Source organism: Scyliorhinus canicula, chromosome 4 (assembly GCF_902713615.1).
Source record: "Scyliorhinus canicula chromosome 4, sScyCan1.1, whole genome shotgun sequence".
Taxonomy (NCBI): domain Eukaryota; kingdom Metazoa; phylum Chordata; class Chondrichthyes; order Carcharhiniformes; family Scyliorhinidae; genus Scyliorhinus; species Scyliorhinus canicula.
The window spans coordinates 870,660-897,636 of NC_052149.1; the positions used below are offsets into that span (position 1 = coordinate 870,660).

At 56.5% G+C, this 26,977-nt stretch overlaps 1 protein-coding gene across 1 annotated transcript in view; it reads right to left on the minus strand.

Moving 5' to 3' along the window:
* Nucleotides 1–26,977, minus strand: part of col11a1a (collagen, type XI, alpha 1a) — a 493,146-nt gene that overhangs the window by 139,495 nt on the left and 326,674 nt on the right. The window contains exons 41-45 of the mRNA XM_038793410.1: nucleotides 25,034–25,141; nucleotides 9,640–9,747; nucleotides 7,367–7,420; nucleotides 4,581–4,634; nucleotides 3,225–3,332 (exon numbers count right to left, since the gene is read on the minus strand). Of these exons, the coding sequence (XP_038649338.1) occupies nucleotides 3,225–3,332; nucleotides 4,581–4,634; nucleotides 7,367–7,420; nucleotides 9,640–9,747; nucleotides 25,034–25,141 (432 nt within the window). The remainder of the gene's footprint in view (nucleotides 1–3,224; nucleotides 3,333–4,580; nucleotides 4,635–7,366; nucleotides 7,421–9,639; nucleotides 9,748–25,033; nucleotides 25,142–26,977) is intronic.

Genomic DNA, 26,977 nt, shown 5'->3' on the forward strand with positions numbered 1-26,977 from the left:
TTATTGAATCAGCTTCCACCGCCCTGTCAGACAGCACCTTCCAGATCACAACAACTCGCTGGGTAAAAAACATTCTCCCCATCTCCCCCTCTGCTTCTTTTACCCATTCTCTTCAATCTGTGTCCCTCTGGTTCCCCTCCCTCCTGTCACTGAAACACTTTCTCCTCATTTACTCCATCAAAACTCTTGCTGATTTTGAACATCTCGATTCAATCTCCTCTGAACCTTCTCTGCTCCAAGGGGAACAATCCCAGTTTCTCCAGTCTCTCCACATTAACTGAAATCCCTCATCCCTGCTCCCATTCCAGTACCCATTCCCGTACCAGCCTCCCCGAACAGGCGCCGGAATGTGGTGACTAGGGGCTTTTCACAGTAACTTCATTGAAGCCTACTCGTGACAATAAGCGATTTTCATTTCATTTTTCATAAATCCCCTCCACACCCTCTCCAAGGCCGTGACATCCTCCCTAAAGTGTGGAGCCCAGAATTGGAGACAATCCCCCAGCTGGGGTCTAACCCGTGATTTATAAATGAGACTAATTCTCTCTGACTGAGAACGTTTCACAAGGTATCCCAGTGAGGGTTAGACAGGACGCAGAGGAACTCTCTCGCAGGCTGCTTCCTGGAGACTGATTGTTCAGCATTGTTGAACAAAGGTAAAGGAGTTGATGAAAGAAATGTATGTTCTGGTCTGACATCTCAAAATAATCAAATCAGACATCTCAGTGCCGATTCTGATTTATGTCTGATCTGTAAGAGCATCTCCCGATATAACAACATCTTAGGTGTTGTTATATCCCCGTATCTTGCGGGGTGTGAACGATAGACTTTCCCGTGAACCTTGCAGGATGCGAGCTCCCCCGATATGGGGGTAGGGACCTCTGAACAATGTCTAGCTGTCAGGTCTATGAAGATGGCCAGTTAGGCACTGGCAAGGCCGACCCAGTTGGTATCTACTCTGCGATGTAAGGCAAAGTGGCCACAGTCCCAGATGACCATAGGCTGCTTTCCCCTTAGAGGGGGGAGAGCTGACTGGTGGGGGTTTAACCTGATGGTCACCACACCTCAGGCGAGGGGCTAGGTTGAGAAGGTGGGGCCTTCATGGATAACCTCAGCCGGTACGGGGATTGAACCCACGCTGCTGGCCTCGCTCTGACCAGCTGTCCAGCCCACTGAGCTAAACCGGGCCCCACCCTGTGATGTATGTAATAGAAAATAAACTATCTTTTTTTTGAACGACTCAGTGCAAGTCCTCCGTGACCTTATTGGCAGACAGAACATCTAATTAACCTTGGTTATTGACCCAACAAATTACAAACTGCTCTCTGCTCCTGACTTCATCTCCAACTTATTACTAAATGCTTTTCAATTTATTAAAATAGAAGGGAAACAAATTAAAGATCAATACTAATTAATTCATTGATGAAATGCACTTTTGTCAGCATTTTACTCCGAACACAGTTGACCAATCACAGGGCTGGATTATACCGGCACCCAGACCCTCCTCACTCACCTCCTGAACTGAGCCATAAACACAGGAGGAGCTTTGATGCTAACAGCTGCCCACAGCAAGTTCACGCTGGGAGCAATGTTAATGCCCAATCTCTGCGGGTGGCTCTCCCGCCTCAAAGAGGTGAAGGCCGAAGGCCAGTCAAAGGACAAGCAACTACAAGCCACACTAAATGGGAGTGGTGACCAGTGCTGCCCCACCATGCTGAGCAGCCCTGAGGAGTGGAATATATACAGTGTACAGTATACACTGGTTTGCAACGTCCTCCAGACCCTACACCCCCTCCCTATCTCTGTAACCTCCTCCAGACCCAACACCCCTCCCTATCTCTGTAACCTCCTCCAGCCCCTACACCTCTCCCTATCTCTGTAACCTCCTCCAGACCCAACACCCCTCCCTATCTCTGTAACCTCCTCCAGCCCCTACACCCCTCCCTATCTCTGTAACCTCCTCCAGACCCTACACCCCTTCCCTATCTCTGTAACCCCCTCCAGCCCCCTACACCCCCTCCCTATCTCTGTAACCTCCTCCAGACCCAACACCCCTCCCTATCTCTGTAACCTCCTCCAGACCCTGCACCCTCCCTATCTCTGTAACCTCCTCCAGATCCTACACCCCTCCCTATCTCTGTAACCTCCTCCAGACCCTGCACCCTCCCTATCTCTGTAACCTCCTCCAGCCCCTACACCCCTCCCTATCTCTATAACCTCCTCCAGACCCTACACCCCTCCCTATCTCTGTAACCTCCTCCAGACCCTACACCCCTCCCTATCTCTGTAACCTCCTCCAGACCCTACACCCCTCCCTATCTCTATAACCTCCTCCAGACCCTACACCCCCTCCCTATCTCTGTAACCTCCTCCAGACCCTACACCGCTCCCTATCTCTGTAACCTCCTCCATTTCCTGCACCCCTCCCTATCTCTGTAACCTCCTCCAGACCCTACACCCCTTCCTATCTCTGTAACCTCCTCCAGCCCCCGACACCCCCTCCCTATCTCTGTAACCTCCTCCAGACCCTGCACCCTCCCTATCTCTGTAACCTCCTCCAGACCCTACACCCCCTCCCTATCTCTGTAACCTCCTCCAGACCCTACACCCCTCCCTATCTCTGTAACCTCCTCCAGACCCTACACCCCTCCCTATCTCTGTAACCTCCTCCAGACCCTACACCCCTCCCTATCTCTGAAACCTCCTCCAGACCCTACACCCCTCCCTATCTCTGAAACCTCCTCCAGACCCTACACCCCTCCCTATCTCTGAAACCTCCTCCAGCCCCCTACACCCCTCCCTATCTCTGAAACCTCCTCCAGACCCTACACCCCTCCCCATCTCTATAACCTCCTCCAGACCCTACACCCCTCCCTATCTCTGTAACCTCCTCCAGACCCTGCACCCTCCCTATCTCTTTAACCTCCTCCTATATTTGTCTCTCTGCGTTCCTCCATTTCTGGCCCCTGGGCTCCATCAATCCATCACCGGCAGCCCTACTGTCAGCTGCTAATTTTCGAAGCTCTGAAATTCACTCCATAAACCGACTCTGCCTCTCCTCCCCTCTCTCCACCTCAAATCCTCACTCTTTGATCACATTTCGGGTCACCTGTCATAATGTTTCCTTCCTTCGCTCAGTGTTAAATTTAATTGGACAAAGCTCCTGCCCCGTGTCTCTCTGAGTTATTGAAGGTGTTGATGTAAGTTGCTGTTGTGCAATTTACCTGAAGGCCGATTGGTCCTGGTGGCCCAGGGAATCCACGTGATCCTTCGTCACCTTTCTGTCCGAACATTCCCTGCTGTCCTCTAGGGCCCGGCTCTCCATCTCCTCCCTAACAAATAAAACAAACCACAGGGGCTGCAGTCAACACACAATGATGGAACGATCAGAGTTAAATCAGGAAAAGGTGGATCCGAAGAGGGACAATTCAAACCTCCAGTCCCCAATCAGGAAGATTCCAGAAATGTTTAAGAGCATCGAGACTCTTAGTTTTGTTAATAGAGTGACAGAGTATAACACCAAGAAAGTTTTGGTAAATCTTGACAAATCACTGGTTAGACCCCAGCTGGGGGATTGAGTCCAGCTCTGGGCTCGACACTTTGGGAAGGATGTCACGGCCTTGGAGAGGGTGCGGAGGGGATTTACTGGAATGGGAGCAGGGATGAGGGATTTCAGTTAATGTGGAGAGACTGGAGAAACTGGGATTGTTCCCCTTGGAGCAGAGAAGGTTCAGAGGAGATTTAATCGAGGTGTTCTAACCCGCACGGGCCTTCCAGGGTAGGAATGATTAACTATCCCATGGATTGTGCAGAATACGAGCTCCCCAGATAAAGGGGACCTTTAACTATGTTTTTGCTTGTATAAATAGAGTCGGCCAGTAAAGCATCAACTGGTGAAGACCCAGGAGGGAACTACTGGAACTGTACATAATAGTTATTGTAAAATAAAGTAAGTTTTTACTTCAACAAACTTGGTGTGGATTTGTCGTGACCCTTACAAAGAGAGGTGTTCAAAATCAGGAAGGGTTTTGATGGAGTAAATGAGGAGAAAGTGTTTCAGTGAGAGGAGGGAGGGGAACCAGAGGGACACAGATTGAAGAGAATGGGTAAAAGTAGCAGAGGGGGAGATGAGGAGAATGTTTTTTACACAGCGAGTTAGCATTTTTTCCATTCTCCGAGACTTAATCAATTAGATTATGAGGTTAAATTATGCGGTTGTAGAGACGGGTGTTTTATTCACTGGAGTTAATTCAGTTAGGGAGCGATCTAATGGACGATTTGCTTGGTTCTTGGTCTGGGGGAAGGGGCAATCAGAAAAGGGGCGGAACCTCCCAGTGAGAGCCAGGATATTCGGGAAGGACTTCCCCATTCCGAGGGGAGGGAATTCCTTCCTTCAATCCTGGGTCAATTGGAGATATTCAATTTAAGATTATTATTAGGTTGGAGTTATGAAGAGAGGGTGAACCAAGATAAACAGATGAAGCTCAGAGGGAGATCTGTCACAATCGGATTTAATGCCAGGCACAGTCTGAGCTGGTCTTGTTCAATAATCTCCAGGTGCAATATAGCAATTTACTTACTGCTGGCCCAGGTTGTCCAATGGGTCCTTGGAGACCATGAGGCCCAGGAGGTCCCTGCACAGGGAGATAGAAGAGAATTGATGAGCCTGAGTTCGAATAACAGAGAACAGCAGAAACAGAATCCGGAAATGCAAGCGTCTGGCAGGACAAACACTGGTGACCAACCCAAAGAAACAAAACAGCCGATGCTGAGTTGCTTTCGGGTGAAGCAGGAGTTGACCTCAGGAGAGGTCAGCTTTGATCAGGAGAGAATGAAATGGCAGCGTTACACAGAGCGAGAAAAGGGGCCAATGTGTACAAACAGGATTAAATTCAGGATTCAAACAGCATCCTGTTATGTCTGAGAGAGATCAAATGCAATAATCTCAGACACAAATATAATTTAAGAAATTGAAATGTGGAAAGTCAAACTCCCTGTTCAGACAATCAGTCTGAATCAGACTGAGGTCAGCACATAGCCTGAGAGGCAGAATGTCAGGTAGCAAGACACACAGCATAGACCTGAGCACACATTCCAGCTCAGTACTGAGGGAGTGCCGCACTGTCAGAGGGCCAGTACAGAGGGAGTGCTGCACTGTCAGAGGGTCAGTACTGAGGGAGTGCCGCACTGTCAGAGGGTCAGTACTGAGGGAGTGCTGCACTGTCAGAGGGTCAGTACTGAGGGAGTGCTGCACTGTCAGAGGGTCAGTACTGAGGGAGTGCTGCACTGTCAGAGGGTCAGTACTGAGGGAGGGCTGCACTGTCAGAGGGTCAGTACTGAGGGAGTGCTGCACTGTCAGAGGGTCAGTACTGAGGGAGTGCCGCACTGTCAGAGGGTCAGTACTGTGGGAGTGCCGCACTGTCAGAGGGTCAGTACTGAGGGAGTGCCGCATTGTCAGAGGGTCAGTACTGAGGGAGTGCCGCACTGTCAGAGGGTCAGTACTGGGGGAGTGCCGCACTGCCAGAGGGTCAGTACTGAGGGAGTGCCGCACTGTCAGAGGGTCAGTACTGAGGGAGTGCCGCACTGTCAGAGGGTCAGTACTGAGGGAGTGCCGCACTGTCAGAGGGTCAGTACTGAGGGAGTGCTGCACTGTCAGAGGGTCAGTACTGAGGGAGTGCTGCACTGTCAGAGGGTCAGTACTGAGGGAGTGCTGCACTGTCAGAGAGTCAGTACTGAGGGAGTGCCGCACTGTCAGAGGGTCAGTACTGAGGGAGTGCTGCACTGTCAGAGGGTCAGTACTGAGGGAGTGCTGCACTGTCAGAGAGTCAGTACTGAGGGAGTGCTGCACTGTCAGAGGGTCAGTATTGAGGGAGTGCTGTACTGTCAGAGGGTCAGTACTGAGGGAGTGCTGCACTGTCAGAGGGTCAGTTCTGAGGGAGTGCCGCACTGTCAGAGGGTCAGTACTGAGGGAGTGCCGCACTGTCAGAGGGTCAGTACTGAGGGAGTGCTGCACTGTCAGAGGGTCAGTACTGAGGGAGTGCCGCACTGTCAGAGGGTCAGTACTGAGGGAGTGCTGCACTGTCAGAGGGTCAGTACTGAGGGAGTGCCGCACTGTCAGAGGGTCAGTACTGAGGGAATGCCGCACTGTCAGAGGGTCAGTACTGAGGGAGCGCTGCACTGTCAGAGGGTCAGTACTGAGGGAGTGCCGCGCTGTCAGAGGGTCAGTACTGAGGGAGCGCCGCACTGTCAGAGGGTCAGTACTGAGGGAGTGCCGCACTGTCAGACGGTCAGTACTGAGGGAGTGCCGCACTGTCAGAGGGTCAGTACTAAGGGAGTGCCCCACTGTCAGAGGGTCAGTACTGAGGGAGTGCTGCACTGTCAGAGGGTCAGTACTGAGGGAGTGCTGCTCTGTCAGAGGGTCAGTACTGAGGGAGTGCTGCACTGTCAGAGGGTCAGTACTGAGGGAGTGCCGCACTGTCAGAGGGTCAGTACTGAGGGAGTGCTGCACTGTCAGAGGGTCAGTACTGAGGGAGTGCCGCACTGTCAGAGGGTCAGTACTGAGGGAGTGCTGCACTGTCAGAGGGTCAGTACTGAGGGAGTGCCGCACTGTCAGAGGGTCAGTACTGAGGGAGTGCTGCACTGTCAGAGGGTCAGTACTGAGGGAGTGCTGCACTGTCAGAGGGTCAGTACTGAGGGAGTGCCGCACTGTCAGAGGGTCAGTACTGAGGGAGTGCCGCACTGTCAGAGGGTCAGTACTGAGGGAGTGCCGCACTGTCAGAGGGTCAGTACTGAGGGAGTGCCGCACTGTCAGAGGGTCAGTACTGAGGGAGTGCTGCACTGTCAGAGGGTCAGTACTGAGGGGGTGCCGCACTGTCAGAGGGTCAGTACTGAGGGAGTGCTGCACTGTCAGAGGGTCAGTACTGAGGGAGTGCTGCACTGTCAGAGGGTCAGTACTGAGGGAGTGCTGCACTGTCAGAGGGTCAGTACTGAGGGAGTGCTGCACTGTCAGAGGGTCAGTACTGAGGGAGGAACATTCTTTCTGATGATACATCAATCCAAGCCCTCTCGCCCTCTCAGAGGATGTGAACGATCCCATATCCACTCGCTCAAAGAGGATTAGCACCATTATTTCCATTGTCCGGATCAATATTTATCTTGCTGCCTTCGTCCCAATATCAGGTGTCTTGCTGGTATCCCGTTGGGATTATTGATGTGGCACAAATCTTACATCACAACAATGACCCGGTTTCAAAATTCCTCAGTTGTGTGAATCACTTTGCGAGATGCTGATGGGTGTTTGTAAATTATTCCAGAGACGGAGCAACATCAGGAAAAGCAACAGAAAGGAATAAATCCGGCCACTCACATGTTCACCTTTCCCTCCTTTGGTGCCTTTTTGACCGGGTTCTCCAACCTCACCCTGTGGAAGGGAAGAATGAAATTTTAATCATGATCCCGTCCGCTTTAGGCCCTCAATCCGAGAGTGTGATCCGAATGGGATTCAACCATCGCTGGAAAAGATTTAACTTTCATATCAACGTGTCTGTGTGAGATTAATGATGGGATTGGAAAATAATCCTGGGATTGGAGAATGATTCCATGATTGGAACATAACTCCTGAATTGGAGAGTAATCATAAGAACATAAGAAATAGGAGCAGGAGTCGGCCATCTGGCCCCTCGAGCCTGCTCCGCCATTCAATGAGATCATGGCTGATCTTTTGTGGACTCGTCTCCACTTTCCGGCCCGAACACCATAACCCTTAATCCCTTTATTCTTCAAAAAACTATCTATCTCTACCTTAAAAACATGTAATGAAGGAGCCTCAACTGCTTCACTGGGCAAGGAATTCCATAGATTCACAACACTTTGGGTGAAGAAGTTCCTCCTAAATCTACTTCCCCTTATTTTGAGGCTATGTCCCCTAGTTCTGCTGTCACCCGCCAGTGGAAACAACCTGCCCACATCTATCCTAACTACTCCCTTCATAATTTTATATATTTCTATAAGATCCCTCCCCACATCCTTCTAAATTCTAACAAGTACAGTCCCTGTTTACTCAACCTCTCCTCGTAATCCAACCCCTTAAACTCTGGGATTAACCTAGTGAATCTCCTCTGCACACCCTCCAGCGCCAGTACGTCCTTTCTCAGGTAAGGAGACCAAAACTGAACACAATACTCCAGGTGTGGCCTCACTAACACCTTATACAATTGCAGCATAAACACCCTGGTCTTAAACTCCATCCCTCTAGCAATGAAGGACAAAATTCCATTTGCCTTCTTAATCACCTGTTGCACCTGCAAACCAACTTTCTGTGACTCGTGCACTAGCACACCCAGGTCTCTCTGCACAGTGGCATGCTTTAATATTTAATCATTTAAATAGGAATTCCTTTTGCTGTTATTCCTACCAAAATGGATAACCTCACATTTCTCAACATTGTATTCCATCTGCCAGACCCGAGCCCATTCACTTAACCTATCCAAATCCCTCTGCAGACTTCCAGTATCTTCTGCACTTTTCGCTTTACCACTCATCTTAGTGTCATCTGCAAACTTGGACACATTGCCCTTGGTCCCCAACTCCAAATCATCTATGTAAATTGTGAACAATTGTGGGCCCAACACGGATCCCTGAGGGACACCACTAGCTACCGATTGCCAACCAGAGAAACACCCATTAATCCCCACTCTTTGCTTTCTATTAATTAACCAATCCTCTATCCATGCTGCTACTTTACCCTTAATGTGATACATCATTATGCATGGAGTTAGGGTAAAGTAGTAGCATGTTGTAGTAGTAGCATCTTTGTTGGACCTCATCCCATTTTTTACCCATATCATTGGTGCCTATATCCACCAGGACAGTTGGCTGTGCACCTCCCTCCCTCCCCCTCCCCCCAGAATGCACTGCAGCTGCTCCGAGACATCCTTGACCCTTGCACCAGGGAGGCGACATACCTTCCTGGAATCTCATTGGATTGGAACATAATCCTGGGATTGGAGAATGATTCTGGGATTAGAGAATAACTCCGGAATGGGAGAATAATCCTAGGATTGAAAAATGACGTCCTTGTGCAGGGATTGTATGGGATCCCTCCCCATGTCTCAATAAATATCTGCAAAGCAATGTTTCCACACAGAGTGGTCAGGGACAGTATGAGGTATTTGTCCTTCACCCTCCAGATTCAGCAACAAGCTTCAATGACATGGGCACGGATGAGGCATCTGCAAAAACCGGGGTCAATTCTACCCGCTGCACATCAGGAAGGACAGCTTGGGTTTGGAGGCTGAAATTCAGCAATGATATATTAATTAAATTGCTTGGGTAGAATGGACAGATTGACTTAACTTCAGAAGATTTAAGGTGTTTAAAATAATAAAATAATATAATAGGGTCGATAGAAAGTATATCCTCAGGTTTTTATTTGTTATTAAGAGATATGGAGAGCGAGGGAACAATGTTGTGATCAGTCACTCTCTGACTGAACAGGGGAATGCCTCTCCTCCAATCATCCTATATCTGGTTAAATGAGTTTGAGAGGCTGGGCCTCCTCCTCTTGTCCTCACTACACCGGCTGCAGTGGCTCACATCGCAAGGAGGAATATGGAAAAGGACCAATAAACATTGACTCACCTTGTCACCATCTTCCCCTGGAGGACCCTGAGGGCCAGCGGGTCCCGGCAAACCGACTGGACCCTGAACTCCATCGCGGCCAGCAGGACCCTGGGGTCCTTTCTCCCCCTGCAAGGTCATAGAGAGGTCAAGTCAAACACAGATCATGATACACAAATTATATGGTCATGCCTGAAAATTCAATTGGAACCTTTGCAAACAGACAGTCAGAATCCAAACTGAACCCGATGATTTGATCTCCAGGATTTCCATGTTCTGTGAACCATTTTGGTGCTAAATCTGATTTTGGATGGAAATGAGAAATATGTTGAAGTAAATGTTGTGATTGGTTTATATTGTGACATTGAAAGGTTTTGGGTGTCAGGGTGATTGAGGAAGTTATTAAACTATACAGGACTTGTCAGTAGAAATCGCCTTGGACAGAGTGAGGTAGGACGAGCAATAAAAGAGTGGGCAACACGGTAGCATGATGGTTAGCATAAATGCTTCACAGCTCCAGGGTCCCAGGTTCGATTCCCGGCTGGGTCACTGTCTGTGCGGAGTCTGCACGTCCTCCCCGTGTGTGCGTGGGTTTCCTCTGGGTGCTCCGGTTTCCTCCCACAGTCCAAAGATGTGCGGGTCAGGTGGATTGGCCATGCTAAATTGCCCGTAGTGTAAGGTTAATGGGGGGATTGTTGGGTTACGGGTATACGGGTCACGTGGGTTTAAGTAGGGTGATCATTGCTCGGCACAACATCGAGGGCCGAAGGGCCTGTTCTGTGCTGTACTGTTCTATGTTCTATATAAAGATATTTAAAATAGAAAGGGAGGGAAATAATTGATAAACAAATCAGACTTAAAGAGGATAAGACCCCTGGTCCAGATGGATTGTATCCACAAGTACACAAAGAAAATATGGAAGAGACGGTAGATGAACGATTACATGTTAACATTCAGTTACAAACTAGGCATGTCCTTCCCAGGGAGAAGGTGCAGCATCGAACACGTGTGCACCTTGGGAGACAAAGGGAATGAAAGTTGAAAGAAAACAGAAAAAAGGAGACTTCTGACGAATATTGGGGAAAAATCCAGTTCACAAGCAGGAAGTTTATGGAACCTTTAAGACGGAATTGGAAAATTGAGTGTGGGAATCTCAGAAAAACTGAACTGAACTCGAAAACATTTCAGAAATAAAGCAGAATGATTTATCCCAGAAAAGGTTGGGCCTTTTCAACGTGAAATCTGGATGTTGAGGCCATTGAAATGATAGTAAGTATTGTGCGTCTGACTCACAGAGCGAGTGGATGAGATGAAGGTGACACTGAAAGAGCGGGAGGGAAAGTTATGGACAGGATACAAACAGATGGACAAAATGTTCTGGAAAGATGATCGTTCCTGAAAGTTGGTAAGTCACCTGGTCCAGATGGAATGTATTGCAGGTGCTGAAAGAAGGAAAAGAGGTCACAATTGTCAAATCTCCATAGGATCCAAGAGTAGTGGCAGAGGACGGCAATGGTTTGACCATTATTCAATAAAGGGGGGCGAGTTAAAGCAGAAACTACAAAGTAATCAGCCTAACGGTAGGAGCGTCACTGGAAACCAAAACCAAAATATAACAAATGCTGGAAATCTGAAATAAAAAGAGAAATTGCTGGAAATCTGAGCCTTCTCCCGCGGATGGGGGTGGCTAGCACGAGGGGACATAGCCTTAAATTGAGGGGTAATAGATATAGGACAGAGGTCAGAGGCGGGTTTTTTACACAAAGAGTGGTGAGGCCGTGGAATGCCCTACCTGCAACAGTAGTGAACTCGCCAACATTGAGGGCATTTAAAAGTTTATTGGATAAGCATATGGATGATAAGGGCATAGTGTAGGTTAGATGGCCTTTAGTTTTTTTTCCATGTCGGTGCAACATCGAGGGCCGAAGGGCCTGTACTGCGCTGTATCGTTCTATGTTCTAATGCTCAGCTGGTCTGTCAGCGTCTGGAGGGAGAGAAATAGTTAATGTTTCAAGTCAAGGACCTTTCCTCAGAAGAGTTTTTAATGGAAGTTCCTTGACTTGAATGATGAACTCTGTTTCTCTCTTCACAGATGCGTTCAGACTTGCTGAATATTACTGGCATCTTCTGTTTTTATTTTGTTGGAAAACATTATCAGGAACAATATAAACATTAATTTGGAAGGCTTGGGTTAATCAAAGGGAGCCAGCATGGATTTGTTAAAGTCAATCGAGTGTGACTAACTTGATTGAAGTTTTTGATGAGGCAACAGAGAAGGTTGATCAAGATACAGGAGAAGGTATTCTGGAAAATAATTTTGAGAAGACATTTGGGAAAGTGTCACATGGGAGGCTTATTATGAAAATGGTGGTTCATGGCATTAGGGGATAATGACCAGGATTTTATGCTCGACCGGGACTCCCCCTCCCTCCACCTCCACCATCGGCCTGAATGTTGGGGGTGTTCCTGTCCTCGTTCTGTTGGGATAACCCCCGGCTATTTAACATAGAACGCTCAGTGGTTTCACTGGGAGTGATGAGCAATGCTGGGATTTCATGACGAATTGACAGGATTGAGGAGAAAATGCATGGGAGTGGGAATAACCACCATTCTTCTTTGACAGAGGCACACTTTCTGCGATGTAGGTTTCTATCATTCACAGAGGACGGTTGGTAAATACAAGAAGGAATAAACAAACCGGCAGAATGATTGTGCAATTTTCAAATTAATAAAAATATCAAGGAGTAGAGGCGGCCCCTTTGGGAAGAAGAATAAGGTCACAAGCTCCCTGAAGAAAATAATTTGATTTTGAAGCCACATTAGGAGCTGCGCAGGGACACAGTGGGGGGGGGGCGGCACGGGGTCACAGTGGAGGGCGGCACGGGGACACAGTGGGGGGGGCACGGGGACACAGTGAGGGGGTGGAACGGGGACACAGTGAGGGGGGGACACGGGGACACAGTGAGGGGGGGCGGTACGGGGGCACAGTGGAGGGTGGCACGGGGACACAGTGGGGGGGGTGGCACGGGGTCACAGTGGAGGGTGGCACGGGGACACAGTGGAGGGCGGCACGGGGACACAGTGGAGGGCGGCACGGGGACACAGTGGAGGGTGGCACGGGGTCACAGTGGAGGGCGGCACGGGGTCACAGTGGAGGGTGGCACGGGGGCACAGTGGAGGGCGGTACGGGGGCACAGTGGAGGGTGGCACGGGGACACAGTGGGGGGCGGCACGGGGACACAGTGGGGGGTGGCACGGGGTCACAGTGGAGGGTGGCACGGGGTCACAGTGGGGGGGGGGGCACGGGGACACAGTGGAGGAACGGGGACACAGTGGGGGGTGGCACGGGGACACAGTGGAGGGTGGCACGGGGACACAGTGGAGGGTGGCACGGGGACACAGTGGAGGGCGGCACGGGGACACAGTGGGGGGTGGCACGGGGACACAGTGGGGGGTGGCACGGGGACACAGTGGGGGGTGGCACGGGGACACAGTGGGGGGGGCGGCACGGGGTCACAGTGGAGGGGGGGGCACGGGGACACAGTGGGGGGGCACGGGGACACAGTGAGGGGGTGGAACGGGGACACAGTGGGGGGGCACGGGGACACAGTGGGGGGTGGCACGGGGACACAGTGGGGGGGCACGGGGACACAGTGGGGGGTGGCACGGGGACACAGTGGGGGGCAGCACGGGGACACAGTGGGGGGGGCGGCACGGGGTCACAGTGGAGGGGGGGGGCACGGGGACACAGTGGGGGGGCACGGGGACACAGTGAGGGGGTGGCACGGGGACACAGTGAGGGGGGGGCACGGGGACACAGTGGGGGGGGCACGGTGACACAGTGAGGGGGGGGCACGGGGACACAGTGAGGGGGGCGGTACGGGGGCACAGTGGAGGGCGGCACGGGGACACAGTGGAGGGTGGCACGGGGTCACAGTGGAGGGTGGCACGGGGACACAGTGGAGGGTGGCACGGGGACACAGTGGAGGGTGGCACGGGGTCACAGTGGGGGGTGGCACGGCGGCACAGTGGGGGGTAGCACGGGGACACAGTGGGGGGTGGCACGGGGACACAGTGGGGGGGGTGGCACGGGGTCACAGTGGAGGGTGGCACGGGGACACAGTGGAGGGCGGCACGGGGACACAGTGGAGGGCGGCACGGGGACACAGTGGAGGGTGGCACGGGGTCACAGTGGAGGGCGGCACGGGGTCACAGTGGAGGGTGGCACGGGGGCACAGTGGAGGGCGGTACGGGGGCACAGTGGAGGGTGGCACGGGGACACAGTGGGGGGCGGCACGGGGACACAGTGGAGGGTGGCACGGGGTCACAGTGGAGGAACGGGGACACAGTGGGGGGTGGCACGGGGACACAGTGTGGGGTAGCACGGGGACACAGTGGAGGGTGGCACGGGGGCACAGTGGGGGGGTGGCACGGGGTCACAGTGGGGGGTGGCACGGGGACACAGTGGGGGGTGGCACGGGGACACAGTGGAGGGCGGCACGGGGACACAGTGGAGGGTGGCACGGGGTCACAGTGGAGGAACGGGGACACAGTGGGGGGTGGCACGGGGACACAGTGGAGGGTGGCACGGGGACACAGTGGAGGGCGGTACGGGGGCACAGTGGAGGGTGGCACGGGGACACAGTGGAGGGTGGCACGGGGACACAGTGGGGGGGGTGGCACGGGAACACAGTGGGGGTGGCACGGGGACACAGTGGGGGGGTGGCACGGGGACACAGTGGGGGGTGGCACGGGGACACAGTGGGGGGGGGGTGGCACGGGGACACAGTGGAGGGGGGCACGGGGTCACAGTGGAGGGTGGCACGGGGTCACAGTGGAGGGTGGCACGGGGACACAGTGGAGGGTGGCACGGGGTCACAGTGGAGGGTGGCACGGGGACACAGTGGAGGGTGGCACGGGGACACAGTGGAGGGTGGCACGGGGACACAGTGGAGGGTGGCACGGGGACACAGTGGAGGTCGGCACGGGGTCACAGTGGAGGGTGGCACGGGGTCACAGTGGGGGGCGGCACGGGGTCACAGTGGAGGGTGGCACGGGGTCACAGTGGGGGGTGGCACGGGGACACAGTGGAGGGTGGCACGGGGTCACAGTGGGGGGGTGGCACGGGGACACAGTGGGGGGGGCACGGGGACACAGTGGGGGGCGGCACGGGGACACAGTGGGGGGGGGGTGGCACGGGGTCACAGTGGGGGGCGGCACGGGGACACAGTGGAGGGTGGCACGGGGACACAGTGGAGGGTGGCACGGGGACACAGTGGAGGGTGGCACGGGGACACAGTGGAGGGTGGCACGGGGACACAGTGGAGGGTGGCACGGGGACACAGTGGAGGGTGGCACGGGGACACAGTGGAGGGTGGCACGGGGACACAGTGGAGGGTGGAACGGGGACACAGTGGGGGTGGCACGGGGACACAGTGGGGGGGTGGCACGGGGGCACAGTGGGGGGGCGGCACGGGGACACAGTGGGGGGCGGCACGGGGACACAGTGGGGGGGTGGCACGGGGGCACAGTGGGGGGGCGGCACGGGGACACAGTGGGGGGTGGCACGGGGACACAGTGGAGGGTGGCACGGGGACACAGTGGGGGGGGGTGGCACGGGGACACAGTGGGGGGGGTGGCACGGGGACACAGTGGGGGGCGGCACGGGGACACAGTGGGGGGCGGCACGGGGACACAGTGGGGGGCGGCACGGGGACACAGTGGGGGGGGCACGGGGACACAGTGGGGGGCGGCACGGGGACACAGTGGGGGGGGCACGGGGACACAGTGGGGGGTGGCACGGGGGCACAGTGGAGGGTGGCACGGGGTCACAGTGGGGGGTGGCACGGGGACACAGTGGGGGGCGGCACGGGGACACAGTGGGGGGGGGCACGGGGACACAGTGGGGGGCGGCACGGGGTCACAGTGGGGGGCGGCACGGGGACACAGTGGGGGGGGCACGGGGACACAGTGGGGGGTGGCACGGGGTCACAGTGGGGGGCGGCACGGGGTCACAGTGGGGGGTGGCACGGGGTCACAGTAGGGGGCGGCACGGGGACACAGTGGGGGGGGCACGGGGACACAGTGGGGGGCGGCACGGGGTCACAGTGGAGGGTGGCACGGGGACACAGTGGGGGGGGTGGCACGGGGTCACAGTGGGGGGGGTGGCACGGGGACACAGTGGGGGGTGGCACGGGGACACAGTGGGGGGCGGCACGGGGTCACAGTGGAGGGTGGCACGGGGACACAGTGGGGGGTAGCACGGGGTCACAGTGGAGGGGGGTGGCACGGGGACACAGTGGGGGGGGTGGCACGGGGACACAGTGGGGGGGGTGGCACGGGGACACAGTGAAGGGCGGCACGGGGACACAGTGGGGGGTGGCACGGGGACACAGTGGAGGGCGGCACGGGGTCACAGTGGAGGAACGGGGACACAGTGGAGGGTGGCACGGGGACACAGCGGGGGGTGGCACGGGGACACAGTGGAGGGCGGCACGGGGTCACAGTGGATGGTGGCACGGGGTCACAGTGGGAGGGTGGCACGGGGTCACAGTGGAGGGTGGCACGGGGTCACAGTGGAGGGCGGCACGGGGTCACAGTGGGGGGTGGCACGGGGACACAGTGGGAGGGTGGCACGGGGTCACAGTGGAGGGTGGCACGGGGACACAGTGGGGGGCAGCACGGGGACACAGTGGGAGGGTGGCACGGGGTCACAGTGGAGGGTGGCACGGGGACACAGTGGGGGGCAGCAGGGGGTCACAGTGGAGGGCGGCACGGGGTCACAGTGGAGGGCGGCACAGGGACCCAGTGGAGGGTGGCACGGGGACCCAGTGGAGGGTGGCACGGGGACCCAGTGGAGGGTGGCACGGGGACACAGTGGAGGGTGGCACGGGGTCACAGTGGGGGGGTGGCACGGGGACACAGTGGAGGGTGGCACGGGGTCACAGTGGAGGGTGGCACGGGGACACAGTGGGGGGCGGCACGGGGACACAGTGGAGGGCGGCACGGGGACACAGTGGGGGGCGGCACGGGGACACAGTGGGGGGGGGTGGCACGGGGACACAATGGAGGGTGGCACGGCGTCACAGTGGAGAAACGGGGTCACAGTGGAGGGCGGCACGGGGTCACAGTGGAGGGCGGCACGGGGTCACAGTGGAGGGTGGCACGGGGGCACAGTGGAGGGTGGCACGGGGACACAGTGGGGGGTGGCACGGGGACACAGTGGAGGGTGGCACGGGAACACAGTGGGGGGTGGCACGGGGACACAGTGGAGGGTGGCACGGGGTCACAGTGGAGGGTGGCACGGGGTCACAGTGGGGGAACGGGGACACAGTGGAGGGTGGCACGGGGTCACAGTGGAGGGTGGCACGGGGACACAGTGGGGGGCGGCACGGGGACACAGTGGGGGGCGGCACGGGGACACAGTGGGGGGTGGCACGGGGACACAGTGGAGGGTGGCACGGGGACACAGTGGAGGGTGGCACGGGGACACAGTGGAGGGTGGCACGGGGACACAATGGAGGGCGGCACGGGGACACAGTGGAGGGTGGCACGGGGGCACAGTGGAGGGTGGCACGGGGTCACAGTGGGGGGTGCACGGGGTCACAGTGGGGGGTAGCACGGGGTCACAGTGGGGGGCGGCACGGGGACACAGTGGGGGGCAGCACGGGGACACAGTGGAGGGCGGCACGGGGACACAGTGGGGGGTGGCACGGGGACACAGTGGGGGGCAGCACGGGGACACAGTGGAGGGCGGCACGGGGTCACAGTGGGGGGTGGCACGGGGACACAGTGGGGGGCAGCACGGGGACACAGTGGGGGGTGGCACGGGGACACAGTGGAGGGTGGCACGGGGACACAGTGGAGGGTGGCACGGGGACACAGTGGAGGGTGGCACGGGGACACAGTGGGGGGCAGCACGGGGACACAGTGGAGGGTGGCACGGGGACACAGTGGGGGGTGGCACGGGGACACAGTGGAGGGTGGCACGGGGACACAGTGGAGGGCGGCACGGGGACACAGTGGAGGGCGGCACGGGGACACAGTGGGGGGTGGCACGGGGACACAGTGGGGGGTGGCACGGGGACACAGTGGGGGGGGGTGGCACGGGGACACAGTGGGGGGTGGCACGGGGACACAGTGGGGGGTGGCACGGGGACACAGTGAGGGGGGGCGGTACGGGGGCACAGTGGAGGGTGGCACGGGGACACAGTGGGGGGGGCGGCACGGGGACACAGTGGGGGGCAGCACGGGGACACAGTGGAGGGTGGCACGGGGACACAGTGGAGGGTGGCACGGGGACACAGTGGAGGGTGGCACGGGGACACAGTGGGGGGCAGCACGGGGACACAGTGGAGGGTGGCACGGGGACACAGTGGGGGGTGGCACGGGGACACAGTGGAGGGTGGCACGGGGACACAGTGGAGGGTGGCACGGGGTCACAGTGGGGGGTGGCACGGGGTCACAGTGGGGGTGGCACGGGGACACAGTGGAGGGTGGCACGGGGACACAGTGGAGGGTGGCACGGGGACACAGTGGGGGGTGGCACGGGGTCACAGTGGAGGGCGGCACGGGGTCACAGTGGGGGGTGGCACGGGGTCACAGTGGAGGGTGGCACGGGGACACAGTGGGGGGGGGTGGCACGGGGACACAGTGGAGGGCGGCACGGGGACACAGGGGAGGGGGTGGCAATGGGACACAGTGGGGGGTGGCACGGGGACACAGTGGGGGGTGGCACGGGGACACAGTGGAGGGCGGCACGGGGTCACAGTGGGGGGCGGCACGGGGACACGGGGGGGGTGGCACGGGGACACAGTGGAGGGTGGCACGGGGTCACAGTGGGGGGCGGCACGGGGACACAGTGGGGGGTGCACGGGGACACAGTGGGGGGGGTGGCACGGGGACACAGTGGGGGGTGGCACGGGGACACAGTGGAGGGCGGCACGGGGACACAGTGGGGGGTGGCACGGGGTCACAGTGGGGGGTGGCACGGGGTCACAGTGGAGAAACGGGGTCACAGTGGAGGGCGGCACGGGGACACAGTGGGGGGTGGCACGGGGACACAGTGGAGGGTGGCACGGGGACACAGTGGGGGGTGGCACGGGGACACAGTGGGGGGTGGCACGGGGACACAGTGGGGGGTGGCACGGGGACACAGTGGGGGGTGGCACGGGGACACAGTGGGGGGTGGCACGGGGATACAGTGGGGGGTGGCACGGGGACACAGTGGGGGGTGGCACGGGGACACAGGGGGGGCGGCATGGGGACACAGTGGGGGGTGGCACGGGGACACAGTGGAGGGTGGCACGGCGACACAGTGGGGGGTGGCACGGGGACACAGGGGGGGGCGGCACGGGGACACAGTGGGGGGTGGCACGGGGACACAGTGGAGGGCGGCACGGGGACACAGTGGAGAAACGGGGTCACAGTGGAGGGCGGCACGGGGACACAGTGGGGGGTGGCACGGGGACACAGTGGAGGGTGGCACGGGGACACAGTGGGGGGTGGCACGGGGACACAGGGGGGGTGGCACGGGGACACAGTGGGGGGTGGCACGGGGACACAGTGGAGGGTGGCACGGGGACACAGTGGAGAAACGGGGTCACAGTGGAGGGCGGCACGGGGACACAGTGGGGGGTGGCATGGGGACACAGTGGAGGGTGGCACGGGGACACAGTGGGGGGTGGCACGGGGACACAGTGGGGGGTGGCACGGGGACACAGTGGGGGGTGGCATGAGGACACAGTGGAGGGTGGCACGGGGACACAGTGGGGGGTGGCACGGGGACACAGTGGGGGGTGGCATGAGGACACAGTGGGGGGTGGCACGGGGACACAGTGGGGGGTGGCATGAGGACACAGTGGGGGGCGGCACGGGGTCACCGTGGAGGGCGGCACGGGGTCACAGTGGAGGGTGGCACGGGGACACAGTGGAGGGTGGCACGGGGACACAGTGGGAGGGGGAGGAACGGGGACACAGTGGGGGGCGGCACGGGGACACAGTGGAGGGTGGCACGGGGACACAGTGGAGGGGGGTGGCACGGGGACACAGTGGAGGGTGGCACGGGGACACAGTGGAGGGGGGTGGCACGGGTCACAGTGGGGGGGGGTGGCACGGGGACACAGTGGGGGGGGTGGCACGGGGACACAGTGGGGGGTGGCACGGGGTCACAGTGGGGGGGGCACGGGGTCACAGTGGAGGGTGGCATGGGGGCACAGTGGGGGGTGGCACGGGGACACAGTGGGGGGTGGCACGGGGTCACAGTGGGGGGTGGCACGGGGTCTCAGTGGGGGGGGGGCACGGGGACACAGTGGGGGGGTCACGGGGACACAGGGACCCAGGGGAGGGAGGCACGGGGTCACAGTGGGGGGGGCACGGGGACACAGTGGGGGGTTGGCACGGGGTCACAGCGGGGGGGTGGCACGGGGACACAGTGGGGGGGGCACGGGGACACAGGGACCCAGGGGAGGGAGGCAGTGACCAACGGCCAGTAGCCTTCATGTTTGACAATGCACAGCAGGGCAAAATTAAGAATGATAAAATCTTATGGTGAAGGATCGAGCTCTCCACCGATAATTACGAGATCTTGTATTGTCCCGGGAAGCTCAACGAGCCCCCAGACGCCCTCTCCCGCGGCACCTGTGCCAGTGTACAAGTAGACCGACTCTGGACCCTCCACGACAACCTCTGCCACCCGGGGGTCACCCGGTTCTTCCACTTTGTTAAAACCCGCAATCTGTCCAACTCCATCGAGGAGGTCAGGGCCGTAACCAGAAACTGCCAAATCTGCGCGGAGTGCAAGCCGCACTTCTACAGGCCAGAGAAAGCGCGCCTGGCGAAGGCCTCCTGCCCCTTTGAACGCCTCAGCGTGGATGTCCAAGGGCCCCTTCCCTCCACCGACCACAACACGTATTTCTTAAACATGATTGATGAGTACTCCCGGTTCCCTTTCGCCAGCCCCTGCCCCCACATGACGGCTGCCACCATCATAAAAGCCGTCCACAGCATCTTTACCCTGTTCGGTTTCCCCACCTACATACACAGCGATAGCGGGTCCTGCTTCATGAGCGACAAACTGCATCAATTCCTGCTCAGCAAGGACATTGCCTCCAGCAGGACGACCGGTTACAACCCCCGGGGAAACGGGCAGGTCGAGAGGGAGAACGGGACAGTCTGGAAGACCGTCCTACTGGCCCTGCGGTCCAGGAATCTCCCAGTGTCCCGATGGCAGGAGGTCCTCCCCGATGCTCTCCACTCCATCCGAGCACTACTGTGCACTACTACCAACGAAACACCTCATGAACGTCTCCCTACCTTCCCGAGGAAGTCCTCCTTCGGAACCTCGCTCCCAACATGGCTGGCAGCCTCCGGACCCGCCCTACTCCGCAAACACGTATGGGCCCACAAGTTGGACCCACTGGTCGAGAGGGTACATCTCCTCCATGCTAACCCCCAGTACGCCTATGTGCCGCACCCCGACGGCTGACAAGACACGGTCTCCCTCTGGGATCTGGCCCCCGCTGGACACTGACGCATCCCACCGCAGGCCCCTTCCCAGGAGGATCCGTCCTCCCACTGGCCCCATCCGGATGCGATGAAGCTGAAGACGACAGGCTCCCAGAGCCATAGATACCCGAGCCGACGCCAGCATCACCGCCGGGACTGCGACTATCGCAGAGGACGACCAGGGCCCCGGACCGGCTGATAGTCTCATTGTAAAATAAACTTGTCAATAATTGTCTGTAAATATGGGTAAAGGCACCGAAGGGTACGGCTATAAATGAATGAAATGAAATGAAAAATGAAAATTGCTTTATTGTCACAAGTAGGCTTCAATGAAGTGACTGTGAAAAGCCCCTAGTCGCCACATTCCGGCGCCTGTTCGGGGAGGCTGGTACGGGAATCGAACCGTGCTGCTGGCCTGCCTTGGTCTGCTTTAAAAGCCAGCGATTTAGCCTAGTGAGCTAAACCAGCAGTGAGCTATAACCTCTCCCACTGCAAAAGCAAGACCACCACTCCCGCCGGACTTTTTGTTAAACGGGGGTGAATGTGGTAGGCTATATTAGGGGTATTGCGGTACCTAGGTGGGATGTACTTTATACTGAAAAAATGAAAATGAAATGAAATGAAAATCGCTTATTGTCACGAATAGGCTTCAATGAAGTTACTGTGAAAAGCCCCTAGTCGTCACATTCCGGTGCCTGTTCGGGGGTACTGTAGTATAAGTGGTAGAACCTGCCTGCTGGTTCCGCCCAGCAGGCGCACCATAAGAGTCTGTGTTTCACCCACAGCAGTCATTCTGTAGTGGAGCTGCTGGGGTAACTACTTGTTCGTTAAAGCCTTCAATTGGACTACAATCTCGCTTCAGTAGTGATTGATCGTCGACCTTATTGAGACACATTGGATTCTCAGGGGGTTTGACAGGGTCGATGCTGAGAGGGTGTTTCCCCGTGTGGGAGAGTCTGGGACCAGAGGGCAGAATCTCAGAGTGAGGGGTCACTCATTAGAGACAGAGATGAGGAGGAATTCCTTCTCTCTGAGACTATTGAACCTGCGGAATCTTTCTCGCAGAGAGCTGTAGAGGCCGGGTCATTTAATAAATAATAATAAAATAAAAAAATAAATCGCTTATTGTCACAAGTAGGCTTCAAATGAAGTTACTGTGAAAAGCCCCTAGTCGCCACATTCCGGCGCCTGTTCGGGGAGGCTGTTACAGGAATTGAACCGTGCTGCTGGCCTGCCTGGGTCTGCTTTCAAAGCCAGCGATTTAGCCCTGTGCTAAACCTGCCCCAGTGTGTTCAAGGCTGAGAGAGACAGATTTTCAATCAGTAAAACAATGAAGGGTTATGGGTGCGGCGGCCTTCAGCAAAGGATGCTGGGAGAATTGGCCAAGTTCATGGACAAGCAGACTGCAGCTAAAATAAACATTAATCAGCAAGCTGCAGCCGAGACAGCACAATACACAGGAAATGGGCCACCTCCAGGCCATCCCAGGCCACCTCCAGGCCATCCCCGGCCACCTCCAGCCCACCTCCAGCCCACCTCCAGGCCACCTCCAGGCCATCCCAGGCCATCCCAGGCCACCTCCAGGCCATCCCAGGCCATCTCCAGCCCACCTCCAGGCCATCCCCGGGCCACCTCCAGGCCATCCCAGGCCACCTCCAGGCCATCCCAGGCCACCTCGAGCCCACCTCCAGGCCATCTCCAGCCCACCTCCAGCCCACCTCCAGGCCATCCCAGCCCACCTCCAGCCCACCTCCAGGCCATCCCAGCCCACCTCCAGGCCATCCCAGCCCACCTCCAGGCCATCCCAGGCCACCTCCAGGCCATCCCAGGCCACCTCGAGCCCACCTCCAGGCCATCTCCAGCCCACCTCCAGCCCACCTCCAGGCCATCCCAGCCCACCTCCAGCCCACCTCCAGGCCATCCCAGCCCACCTCCAGGCCATTCCAGCCCACCTCCAGCCCACCTCCAGGCCATCCCAGCCCACCTCCAGCCCACCTCCAGGCCATCCCAGCCCACCTCCAGCCCACCTCCAGGCCATCCCAGGCCACCTCCCGGCCATCCCAGGCCATCCCAGGCCACCTCCAGGCCACCTCCAGCCCACCTCCAGGCCATCCCAGGCCACCTCCAGGCCATCCCAGGCCACCTCCCGGCCATCCCAGGCCATCCCAGGCCACGTCCAGCCCACCTCCAGCCCACCTCCAGCCCACCTCCAGCCCACCTCCAGGCCACCTCCAGGCCATCCCGGGCCATCCCAGGCCATCCCAGGAACATTAGAACTATCCTGTCAATCACACTTGTTTACCAGACACAGCAGCAGCTAAACTCCTTATTTGGAAGGGACTACCTGCCCCCAACACTCGCAGGCATGGCCACGGAGTGCCCCAAACTCGATGTGGCAGGCCCTGTTTGGAGTTGGTTAATCAGGGTGATAGAGCCCTGATCAATTATTGGCAATGACCCAGAGACCCAGAGACCGGCCAAAAGGGCAGGATGAGCAAGCAACCTCTCAACTGCAGCTTTCGACAGGCCACAACAACGGTGACCCTTTCACCGGCCAAGAGGAAGACTATCCACACCATCGACAAAAGGACCAGAGCCGAGGACACAGACCACCAACAACACCGCCAAATGGCGGATCACAGATAAGGCCATATCTGTCCTGTACTTGCCAGTCACCTGGACGCAAAGTTAAGGTCTTTCTCTTGTGTATTAGCTTAGAGTTGAGTGATTGATTAATATTAACTGTGTGTTTGTGAATAAAAGTATATCATTGTACCAAACAACTTGTAGTCATTTCTCCATTGCATACGGGTTAAAGACACACTGTGGCTTAGGCACAACATGGGAATAAGGCGGGAACGGGAAGTTGAGGATTATGATATCAGATCAGCCATGATCTCATTATAATCATTATTATTACCTCAAGTAGGCTTACATTAACACTGCAATGAAGTTACTGTGGAAAGCCCCTAGTCGCCACATTCCGCCGCCTGTTCGGGTACACAGAGGGAGAATTCAGAATGTCCATTTCACCTAACAGCACGTCTTTCGGGACTTGTGGGAGGAATCCGGAGCACCCGGAGGAAACCCACGCAGACACGGGGAGAACGTGCAGACTCCGCATAGACAGTGACCCAAGCCGGGAATTGAACCTGGAACCCTGAAATGGTGAAGCAACAGTGCTAACCACTGTGCTACCGTGCCGCCCTGAATGGCAGAAGAGACCCAATGAGCTGAATAGCCGACTTCTGCTTCTACATCTTATTGTCTCTTCCAACATTCAATGAGATCACGACGGATCTGATACAATCGTCTACTCCACTTTCCTGAAATGGGGCATATACATCTTGGGAAATAAGAGTCTAAATGGGTTTGAGGAGGTTACAAACATCTGGATTATGGAAATTTACAATTTATTAAAACTTCAACAACACAAATGTGATGTGTGGAGTGATAGGATTGAAAAGCAGTGACAGTGAACCCCTGTGGATTCTGGAGAGTGTTCTGGCCTTCATATTGAGATGGAAAAATGACGACAACGTAACTGCAGCTTATAATTATCAGAAACAAATTAACAGACTGGAGGAGCCATTCTCCAGAAAGAATAGAAAGAGGCCTTTGAGATTCTGAAGGGCTTTGACAGGGGAGATGGAGAGAAGGTTATTCTGGAGTGATAAATAGAAGACATTCTCGAATCAATCCAGCATGTTTTGAGAAGGTGGAATGACTCCCGCAGGGAGTGGCTCAGGAGAATATTACCGATGTGGTAAATGGAAGGGAGGGTAATGGGGTGATGATGGCGAGGGTGCGAGGTGTGTGAAGAACCAGTTTGGCTGGTTTCTGTGACCTTGCTTAACTCTGTGACTTCAGTCTGACCATTCTGTCACCTCAGTGACTGGGTGATACTTACAGGAGCACCTTTCTCCCCAGCAGGGCCGAGTCCACCTTGAGGTCCAGGGCGACCAGGAAGACCAATAGGACCAGCAGGTCCAGCAGATCCTCGCTCACCAGGAGATCCCTAAAAAAAATCATCCAATCAGTTAGTTAATCACTGAGAATAATCCCCACAGGACTGAATTTCAATGGTCCTGTCAGACATATTTATCCATCCAACCAATCAGACAGTTGCTTATTAACCTAACCAATCAAACCAAAACTCAACCAATCCCAACACAACACAACCCATCTCAAAACTACACAGTGCAACCAAGAACACAATCCAGTTTCCAAGAAGCAGTTAGATACAACACTGAGAGTGAAGGGGATCGAAGGCTATGGGGGAAAGAAGGATCAGGCTATTGAGTTGGATGATCAACCATGATCACAATGAATGGCGGAGCAGGCTCGAAGGGCTGAATGGCCTCCTCCTCCTCCTATTTTCTATGACTCTAACCTCAACCCAGACCCCACCCAGTATACACACCCCACCCATCCAGATCCCATCTAATACACCTTAGTCCCACCCAATATACCCCCACCACACTCCATCCAATTCAACACAGATCCCACCCAATATACCCCCACCACACTCCATCCAATTCAACACAGTTCCCACCCAATATACCCCCACCATACTCCATCCAATTCAACACAGATCCCACCCAATATACCCCCACCACACTCCATCCAATTCCACATAGATCCCACCCAATATACCCCCACCACACTCCATCCAATTCAACACAGATCCCACCCAATATACCCCCACCACACTCCATCCAATTCAACACAGATCCCACCCAATATACCCCCACCACACTCCATCCAATTCAACACAGATCCCACCCAATATACCCCCACCACACTCCATCCAATTCAACACAGATCCCACTGAATATACCCCCACCACACTCCATCCAATTCAACACAGATCCCACCCAATATACCCCCACCACACTCCATCCAATTCCACATAGATCCCACCCAATATACCCCCACCACACTCCATCCAATTCCACATAGATCCCACCCAATATACCCCCACCACACTTCATCCAATTCCACACAGATCCCACCCAATATACCCCCACCACACTCCATCCAATTCAACACAGATCCCACCCAATATACACACACCCAGATCCCACCCAATGCAACCTTGTCCCACCTTGACCCCACCCAATACAAACAGCAACTCGTGAAGGGGATAAATGACATTCTGAATGATTGAAAACTGTTTCTTTACATTTGTCTTTGTAAAATTTGTTTTTTTTAAATTCATTTAAAGGATGTGGGAATCATTGGCTGGTCCCGCATTTATTGCCCATCTCGAGTTGCCCTTCAGAAGGTGGTGATGAGCTGCCTTCGTGAACCACTGGACTCCCGGAGGTGTAGTTACACCCACTGTGCTGTTCGAGAGGGAGTTTCAGGATGTTGCCCCAGCGACAGTGAAGGAACGGCCGATATATTTCCCAGTCAGGGTGGTGAGTGACTTGGAGGGGAACCTCCAGGTGGTGGGGTTCCCAGGTATCTGCTGCTCTTGTCCTTCTAGATGGTAGAGGCCGTGGGTTTGGAAGGTGCTGCCTAAGGAACCTCGGTGAGTTGCTGCAGTGTATCTTGTAGATGGTGCACACGGCTGCCACTGTTTGTCGGTGGTGGAGAGTTTGAATGTTTGTGGAAGGTGGAGTAATCGAGCGGGGCTGCTTTGTCCTGGATGGTGTTGAACCTCTTGAGTGTTGTTGGAGCTGCACTCATCCAGGCAAGTTGAGAGTATTCCATTACACTCCTGACTTGTGCCTTGTAGATGGTGGACAGGCTTTGGGGAGTCAGGAGGTGAGTTACCCACTGTAGGAGTCCACGCCTTTGACCTGCCCTGGTAGCCACAGTATTAATGTGGCTAACCAATTCAGTTTCT